At 45.2% G+C, this 10,000-nt stretch overlaps 1 protein-coding gene across 2 annotated transcripts in view; it reads right to left on the bottom strand.

Annotated features, from left to right (window-relative positions):
- pcdh1b (protocadherin 1b) overlaps positions 1 to 10,000 on the bottom strand; it is a 137,544-nt gene that overhangs the window by 106,018 nt on the left and 21,526 nt on the right. For both annotated transcript variants that reach the window (XM_017474142.3, XM_017474143.3), the window contains exon 3: positions 5,098 to 7,269. In XM_017474142.3, the coding sequence (XP_017329631.2) occupies positions 5,098 to 7,269 (2,172 nt within the window). The remainder of the gene's footprint in view (positions 1 to 5,097; positions 7,270 to 10,000) is intronic.

The raw sequence follows: 10,000 nt of genomic DNA, 5'->3' as shown, positions 1-10,000 counted from the left end.
TGATAGGGGATAGGGGATAGTGAATAGGGGATAGGTGATAGGGGATGGGGAATAGGGGATAGGGGATAGTGAATAGGGGATAGGGGATAGTGAATGGGGAATAGGGGATGGGGAATAGGGGATAGGCGACAGGGGATAGTGAATGGGGAATAGGGGATAGTGTATAGGGGATAGGTGATAGGGGATAGGTGACAGGGGATAGGTGATAGGTGATAGGGGATAGTGAATGGGGAATAGGGGATGGGGAATAGGGGATAGGCGACAGGGGATAGTGAATGGGGAATAGGGGATAGTGTATAGGGGATAGGTGACAGGGGATAGGTGATAGGTGATAGGGGATAGTGAATGGGGAATAGGGGATAGTGAATAGGGGATAGGCGACAGGGGATAGTGAATGGGGGATAGGGGATAGTGTATAGGGGATAGGTGATAGGGGATAGGTGATAGGTCATAGGTGATAGGGGATAGTGGATCGGCGATAGGGGATAGTGAATGGGGGATAGGGGATGGGGAATAGGGGATAGGCGACAGGGGATAGTGAATGGGGGATAGTGAATAGGGGATAGGGGATAGGTGATAGGGGATAGGTGAGAGGGGACAGGTGATAGGGGATAGTGAATAGTGAATAGGGGATAGTGAATAGGGGATAGGTGATAGGTGATAGTGAATAGGGGATAGTGAATAGTGAATAGGGGATAGGGGATAGTGAATAGGGGATAGTGAATAGGGGATAGGTGATAGGCGATAGGGGATAGGGGATAGGTGATAGGTGATAGGGGATAGGTGATAGGGGATAATGAATAGGGGATAGGTGATAGGTGATAGGGGATAGGTGATAGGTGATAGGGGATAGTGAATAGGGGATAGGTGATAGGTGATAGTGAATAGGTGATAGGTGATAGGTGATAGTGAATAGGGGACAGGTGATAGGTGAAGGGGATAGGTGATAGGGGATAGTGAATAGGGGATAGGTGATAGGGGATAGTGAATAGGGGATAGGTGATAGGGGATAGGTGATAGGGGACAGGTGATAGGGGATAGGTGATAGGGGACAGGTGATAGGTGATAGGGGATAGGTGATAGGGGATAGTGAATAGGGGATAGGTGATAGGTGATAGGTGATAGGGGATAGGTGATAGGTGATAGGGGATAGTGAATAGGGGACAGGTGATAGGTGATAGGTGATAGTGAATAGGGGATAGGTGATAGGGGATAGTGAATAGGGGACAGGTGATAGGTGATAGGGGATAGGTGATAGGTGATAGGGGATAGTGAATAGGGGACATGTGATAGGTGATAGGGGATAGGTGATAGGTGATAGTGAATAGGGGATAGGTGATAGGGGATAGTGAATAGGGGATAGTGAATAGGGGATAGGGGATAGGTGATAGGGGATAGGTGATAGGGGATAGGGGATAGGTGATAGGGGATAGTGAATAGGGGACAGGTGATAGGTGATAGGGGATAGGTGATAGGTGATAGTGAATAGGGGATAGGTGATAGGGGATAGTGAATAGGGGATAGTGAATAGGGGATAGGGGATAGGTGATAGGGGATAGGTGATAGGGGATAGGGGATAGGTGATAGGGGATAGGGGACAGGTGATAGGTGATAGGGGATAGGTGATAGGGGACAGGTGATAGGTGATAGGGGATAGGTGATAGGGGATAGTGAATAGGGGATAGGTGATAGGTGATAGGTGATAGGGGATAGTGAATAGGGGACAGGTGATAGGTGATGGGGATAGGTGATAGGTGATAGTGAATAGGGGATAGGTGATAGGTGATAGGGGATAGTGAATAGGGGACAGGTGATAGGTGATGGGGATAGGTGATAGGTGATAGTGAATAGGGGATAGGGGATAGTGAATAGGGGATAGTGAATAGGGGACAGGTGATAGGTGATGGGGATAGGTGATAGGTGATAGTGAATAGGGGATAGGTGATAGGGGATAGGGGATAGTGAATAGGGGATAGTGAATAGGGGATAGGGGATAGGGGATAGGTGATAGGTGATAGGGGATAGGGGATAGGTGATAGGTGATAGGGGATAGTGAATAGGGGACAGGTGATAGGTGATGGGGATAGGTGATAGGTGATAGGGGATAGGTGATAGGTGATAGGGGATAGTGAATAGGGGACAGGTGATAGGTGATGGGGATAGGTGATAGGTGATAGTGAATAGGGGATAGGTGATAGGGGATAGGGGATAGTGAATAGGGGATAGGGGATAGGTGATAGGGGATAGGTGATAGGGGATAGGGGATAGGTGATAGGGGATAGGGGATAGTGAATAGGGGACAGGTGATAGGTGATAGGGGATAGGTGATAGGTGATAGTGAATAGGGGATAGGTGATAGGGGATAGTGAATAGGGGATAGTGAATAGGGGATAGGGGATAGGTGATAGGGGATAGGTGATAGGGGATAGGGGATAGGTGATAGGGGATAGGGGACAGGTGATAGGTGATAGGGGATAGGTGATAGGGGACAGGTGATAGGTGATAGGGGATAGGTGATAGGGGATAGTGAATAGGGGATAGGTGATAGGTGATAGGGGATAGTGAATAGGGGACAGGTGATAGGTGATGGGGATAGGTGATAGGTGATAGTGAATAGGGGATAGGTGATAGGTGATAGGGGATAGTGAATAGGGGACAGGTGATAGGTGATGGGGATAGGTGATAGGTGATAGGTGATAGGGGATAGGTGATAGGTGATAGGGGATAGTGAATAGGGGACAGGTGATAGGTGATGGGGATAGGTGATAGGTGATAGTGAATAGGTGATAGGTGATAGGGGATAGTGAATAGGGGATAGGGGATAGGTGATAGGGGATAGGTGATAGGGGATAGGGGATAGGTGATAGGGGATAGGGGATAGGTGATAGGGGATAGGTGATAGGGGATAGTGAATAGGTGATAGGTGATAGGTGATAGGGGATAGGTGATAGGGGACAGGGGATAGGTGATAGGGGATAGGGGATAGGTGATAGGGGATAGGTGATAGTGAATAGGTGATAGGTGATAGGGGATAGTGAATAGGGGATAGTGAATAGGGGATAGGGGATAGGTGATAGGGGATAGGTGATAGGGGATAGGGGATAGGTGATAGGGGATAGGGGATAGGTGATAGGGGATAGGTGATAGGGGATAGTGAATAGGGGATAGTGAATAGGGGATAGGGGATAGGTGATAGGGGATAGGTGATAGGGGATAGGTGATAGGGGATAGGGGATAGGTGATAGGTGATAGGGGATAGGGGACAGTGAGCCATGCAGGATACAGCCTTGATTGTGTGTAAAGGTGTTAGTGATGTAAAAGACGAGATGAGAAAAATAAATAAATAAAGAATAAATAATAAGAATGGAATAGATACTGTACCTTAAGATTTCATTTCAGTGTTTGCTTACAGTCAGATCCACAAACGCACAGCCAGATTAGAATTTAAACTCATTTTTATTGAAATAGAACTTACTTTTTAATGAAACATAAAAACGTACACACACAAACATACAGTGTCATGAATAACTGATGAAGTGAAATTAACATAAATCACATGATGAGAAAAAAATGGAACAGAAATGGGATGTGTGCAGTTTTAAAATCCATCCAGCTCGCACATGATTACACACAGTGTGTGTGTGTGTGTGTGTGTGTGTGTGTGTGTGTGTGTGTGTGTGTGTGTGTGTGTGTGTGGTGAATGAACCCTGCTCACCCCCGCGGTGCATAGTCAATTACCTTCATATTTTCCCTCTGGCCTCCCCGTGGTTTAATCTGACAGGAGATCATTATGCTCAGTACAGACACACAATCCTCACCTTAAACCTGTCACTTTCCTTCATTCCTCTTTTTTCTCTCTCTTTTCTCTGCACACGTATTCACGCTAACACACACGTGGACTGTGTGTTTAAGGCCTGGTGCTTCACGCTGTGTGAGTGTTCACTGGCTGCTGTTAAAGCTGTATACTGAGGATACGACGTAGAAATAAACAACAAAAATAACTTGGTATTAACATTATGTACAGTGTGCATAAAAAAATAAATAAATAAAACTTCACTTTCCGGCTCACTAATGAGGCCCAAGCATTTATTTTTGGCTTGCTCTTTGAAGCTGCGTGTAAATGTGGCACCGTGTCATTTTGTCTCTTATACACACACATGACTCGGTGAGTGTTGATAGACCACAGTCTTGTAATATATCGTGACGTTTTATTTCTTCATGTCTGGTTTAGAAGATCCATCCTGCTCCATGCTCTTCCAAACGCAGTGTGAATACTGAGCTAAATCATCTACCCAGCTCTCAGCGCACACCTCCAGCCCACCAGACATGATTCACAGTTTATAGCTCCAACTTGTGATGCAGGCGGAGATGCTATTTCCCATTACAGACTTCTTATAAAATGACCTCACCTATGTAGTTTTAATGAAGACCGGCATTTATTGTGTGTGTGTGTGTGTGTGTGTGTGTGTGTGTGTGTGTGTGTGTGTTGGGGTTACGAGCAGAACTCTGGCAAGGAGAGCAGCTGGAATTACCTGCCATTAATCTATGCAAACAATTTACTCTGGCTCCAACAAAATGAAGACCAAGTAATTAAAGTCGTTTTTCAAAGACAAAGTGTGTGTGTGTGTGTGTGTGTGTGTGTGTGTGTGTGTGTGTGTGTGTAAGTGTGTGTAAGTGTGCTTTTTAAAACATTATTCACCCTAGTTCACGCCTTTGTGTCTTCTTTTAGAGCCCCTTGATTGAGTAGTTTTAATCATTAAAGAAGTGAAAAAGCAGTAAAACCCAAAGGAAATACTTTTTCAAATCAAATAAAAATAAATCAAACAAAGCCAGTGTTTTTTCCTTCATTTCAAGAAAAAAAAAGATATAAAATATGAAACAGGAAGTGGCATTAAATTGAAACTAAAGTGACAATGAGATTTAATTTGCATAAATAAAAAAAAAAAAACAGTCCTGACACATGACCAGGGAGCACACCATGTTTGAGGTTTTTCACAATAGCTTTGGTTTGGATTTCAGTCCAAGCCCCTAATACATCCCCTTAGTCCACAGAATATCGGTGTGATACCCTGCCATGCTTTGGAAATGATCTCCTACCTGTTTGGTGCTGTATTTCTGAGGGTTGGTCTTGTAGCTGTAATCCGAATACTGATCAGAACCGGTGGAATTGCTGTCTCCGGTCCCTACGAAGGTGTTTGCAGCCGGGAGATCCTGAACAGCCTGGTGCTTTTTGGAAGCTGAAGGGGATTGCGGCTGCAGCTGAATGGAGGGCAAAGGGGAGTTTGACCGGTAGTGTCTCCCCAAATCGGGGCTTCCGGGAGGGTAATTGAGGGGCAGATGAATCCTGGGACTATCATTGTCACTCATCAGGTTGAATTTCAAGCCTTTCTGAAGACTTGCCTCCCCGTCCTCCTCCAAGGACTTTGCTGGTTTTGGAGCCTTGCCCTTCTTGCTCTTTTTGCTCTTGCTGCTTTTGGTTCCTTGCTTGGGTGTGTAAAGATCTTTGGACTCTTTCTTTCCTGCTTGGTATCCACTTTTGGCTTCCTTCTGCAGACGGTGCCGGATAACAACCACCACCACAATGACCAGGATGACCCCGGCAATCCCTGCAAGGCTTCCGTACATGATGTTGCTCTGCTGGACGGAGTATTCTGGGTCTCCAGCAATGTCCCTATCCAGAGGAGTGTAGAGGCTGTGGCCGACTAGCGATTCCAACAGTGTGATGTTTCCGATTGTCTCGTTTACAAAGATGTGGACCAGCGCCGTCGTGTGCTTGGCAGGTTTCCCCTTGTCACTGACCGTTACCACCAGGCGGTGGAGGCCGTTATGCTTCCGAGTGAATTCTTTGACAAGCGTAATCTCACCATCGGTTGGAGAAATGCGGAAGAGTCCATGAGGGTTTCCACCCATGATGGTGTACTCTAACTCAGCGTTCAATCCCGTGTCAATGTCCTCTGCTTCCACTTTCTCCACACGTGTATCTGGGCTTGTCAGTGGGGGAAGGAACTTGTATGAGGAGTTGGAAGGTTTGGTGATGTAAGGCGCATTATCATTTTCATCTAGGACATTTATTGTAATTCCCACATAAGAGGAACGAGGAGGATCACCTCCATCAACAGCTTTTAGACGGAAGGTGTAGGTGCTTTCCTTTTCCCGATCAAAGGAAATTCTCGAGAGAATAGTCCATGTGCCATTCTGAATCACAAACTTGCCATTGTCTGGTTCTACCGATAAGTGAACCTGAGCATTTTCACCTTTGTCAACATCCATGACCGTCACCATTCCCACTGGACTGAGTGCAGGCAAGTTTTCCAGGACAGAGAAACTGTAGCCACCTAGCATGAACTTGGGATCGTTGTCATTGCGGTCGAGTACATTAACCACAACTGTTGCAGTTCCCCTCATGCTGGGAACCCCCTTATCAGATGCTTCAACCTGAAACTCATAGCGTTCTCTGTATTCACGGTCTAACTGGTCCATCACTCGGACCTCTCCTGTGTTACGGTTGATCTCAAAGAGTCCCTTGATGGCCGAGTCTAAGATAATACTGTATGTGAGCTCAGCATTGGTGCCACTGTCTGCATCAGTGGCCACTACATCCAAAACCTTATCGCCTGGCTGATTCTCCTCTGGAAAGTCCACCTCATACATAGACGGGGAGAAAACCGGAGCGTTATCATTCACATCTGTGACTTGGACCTTTAGCGAGTTGGTGCTGGAAAGAGCTGGGTTCCCTGAATCCACAGCTACAATCTCAATCCTGTATTCCTTGACCCGTTCATAATCCAGTGGTGTTGTGGTCTGCAGGAAATACTTCCTCCGACTTCCTGTGTCTGATGCGGAACGAAGCTGGAACGGTACATCTCCGGCCACCACACAAGTCACCACTGCATTTTCACCCTCGTCTCGATCCGTCACTTCCACAAGAGCCACTGGAGTCCCCACAGGCATGTCCTCAGAAATGTTAGCAATCCCATCCTCGTGAGCCACCAGGGCAAATCCGCGGATCCTGATGAGCGGTGGGTTGTCGTTCCTGTCCTTCACTGTGATGGTCACCAGGACTTTGGAGCTCTTGGATTGTGGGCCGTTGTCTTTGGCCTGGACGTAGAATTTGAGCAGACTCACGTCCTCGCGGTCAACTGGACCTTTGACGAAGATGATGCCGGTGTTTCGGTCAATGCTGAGGAGGCGCTGCACAGTGGACGGTGGCTGATAGATAATGTATGTGACCGCGCCGTTATCTCCCACGTCAGCATCATTGGCCTTCACCTAGTCCAAAAGAACAGAAGAGGTTTTATGATAGATTATATCATTCAAGATTAGGGTCAAGATGATAATCCATTACGGGGGTCGGTGTGCGGTCATGTATTTTAAGAGTAAAAACACAAGCAGTGAAACACTGAAAACCAACAAAAGAAACGAAATAAACAGAAAAACATTAAGACTGAATACAAGCAAGAAAACACATCCAGACAGAATGACATCATAAACTAACCCAAGGTGGAGCTGATAATTGGGGCGGAGACAGAGCAGGGCGGCTCCAGACAGGAAGTGGAGAAAGATCCAAACACATTATTTTCAATTCAGGAAGTTTAATCTGATCCATTATCATCCATCTTTGTCTATATGAAATACAAATTATCTTCTCATAACTCTCCAGTTAATGCAGATGAGAGCATTTAAAGGGTTAACTGTGGGAGATCATTCAATTAACGGTCTGTGTATCGTGGTGAAATGTATAAAGATGGCAGTACAGAAAAATAACACCACTTTTTTCTTCTTCTTTTTTTCTCCTCAAACGTCATTATCTGCTGAAAATGCCCTAAAACCTGATTTACAAGGAGAATAAAGCTTATCTTTCTCGGGCTGGCGTCAAAATATCACCACACACATTAAAAATCCTGCCTACAAATACGATAACCTAATAATCCCATTTACAAAATAACTCCAGATATCTGCTGGTTATCATCGCTGTTCTGAGGACAGTCAACAAATCTTGTAGTGTTTGTTTTTGTCCTTTCTAAAGGTTATTTATTCACAAAATTCGTGTTTTTTTCCTCTTAAACCTGGAGGAATGGTACTGTAAGTCTCATTTCCATTTCACGTGTGTATATGAAGAAACTACTAGTGTCATGGCTTCCCTCTCCACCTAAATGCTAAGCAATGAAGTGTTGTAGCTTACATCACTCACATGCACCTGAGAATGAGATATAACACATCGTTTAAAAAATATTCACTCAGTGGAGGCCATTACTGCATCGAGAAGTCGTCGATGCCAAAGATTTACATCAGACAAAATTTACACCCAGTAAAGGACATCCTGAGAAGTGCATTACGCTAATTAAGCAGGCTGCGAAGCTTTTTCACAAGACCCTTTTAGTTTAGTCTTCCTTAAAAAATGTGTGTTAGCGGCGATAAACAAGGCCAAAATGTAAGAGAAGGAAAAGGACCAGCAAAAGCCATTTACTTTCAGAAAGCAATCATTCACAAAAGAGATGAATTGCTTATGACTTGTTATGAAACCGCGACGGCAAGAACCGCTCGCAAATATCAGCCCAATTGGACACGCAGTCAAATGCAGTTTGTTTAATTTCAGCTGAAGGTCATCTCTGGATTTCCGCTCTCCATTACAATCTTTTCAAATCGAGTTTAAATGAGAAAATGATCCATTTCAAACGGAGTAGTCCACATCATATCATGGCTGTAACTGCTTCTGCGTGCTGGATTGCGCTCTCTCCTTCGAGCAGTGGACGAAACAGCGTCGCGGCTCGGCTCTGCGCGTTCCACAGCGCAGCCCTAATCTGGGACAGTCGTAAGATTATTCACGAGGCTTAAGTTATTATTGCTCGTCATGAGTCACTCTGTTTCATCCGCCAAACAAGCTGCGAATAAATTTGTCCTGATGTGCGCTTGAAGAGCGTGTCTCTCCACAAACCGAAACGCTCCGTCAACACGTCTCGTCCAATGGAAATGTAAAAATTAAGCCTTTTTAATGCTGCCACGGCTCTAAAGAGAGATTATGAGGCCTGGAGGAGCAGGGAGATTTTTTCACATGCATTTTGAAAACAACTGGGTTTCATGGATTAATTGTTGACTGAGAGATTAACCGGCTTTAAAACAATTTTATGCATGAGCTCAGCTCCAGGATCAGACGCTGGAGTTCGTACTAGCAGACTAATTTTAGCACTGACCGCATTTCCAAGTGAGTCAATAATACTTCAGTTGCATTTTAAGGGCAAGTCATTAAGCGAGGAGATTCATAGCCTGGGTAAATGTGACTGGCCCTGACAGATTTAGATTAGATGTGTGTGGAGATAAAGCCTCGATTTCTGTGTGAATAATGAAGAACATGTGATCTGTAACTCCTGACGTGCGCGCGCGAGAGAGAGAGCGAGAGAGCGAGAGAGAGAGCGAGAGAGCGAGAGTGAGCGCACCTGTGACTTTACCTTACAGGTAATGAAAAGTGTGTGGGTTGTGTCTTTCCCATAATAAACCACGCCTACATTCACTACAGACAGAATAATGATGTTCTTGCCCTCTCCGTTTCCTCTTAATCCAATCTGCCATCCCACACGCCGGTTCTTTCTACCAGCTCGAGACCAGTTTGTTATAGAATTGTGTCAATGCTGCTGTAGATGAACAATTTGCCCATGATATAACTTGTTAGAAGAACATTTTAAAGTTCTTCATGCTTGTGCCTACACTGCCGGTCTGTTCGCAGGAGAAACGCAGCGGAAGACGTCCAGGAAACAGATTTTATGTGTTAAATATCACAATATATCACAGAACTGATTATCAGAATGACTCATTATGAGCGTCAGCAACAACATCGTGCTTTAGCCAGTAGGAGGCAGTCTGAGGACGACCGTCAGTCAGCCATGTTGTGCTGGTTTTGAACTTGTTTTGCTAGCTACGATCAAATGCCAAAAATGTGCTAAAATGAACCCCTGCGGAATATTACACTCCAGAGTAATGGATCAATAATCCCAAAGAGTCTGAT

Source organism: Ictalurus punctatus, chromosome 8, assembly GCF_001660625.3.
Source record: "Ictalurus punctatus breed USDA103 chromosome 8, Coco_2.0, whole genome shotgun sequence".
Classification (NCBI taxonomy): Eukaryota; Metazoa; Chordata; class Actinopteri; order Siluriformes; family Ictaluridae; genus Ictalurus; species Ictalurus punctatus.
This window is presented reverse-complemented; position numbering and strand designations above follow the sequence as displayed.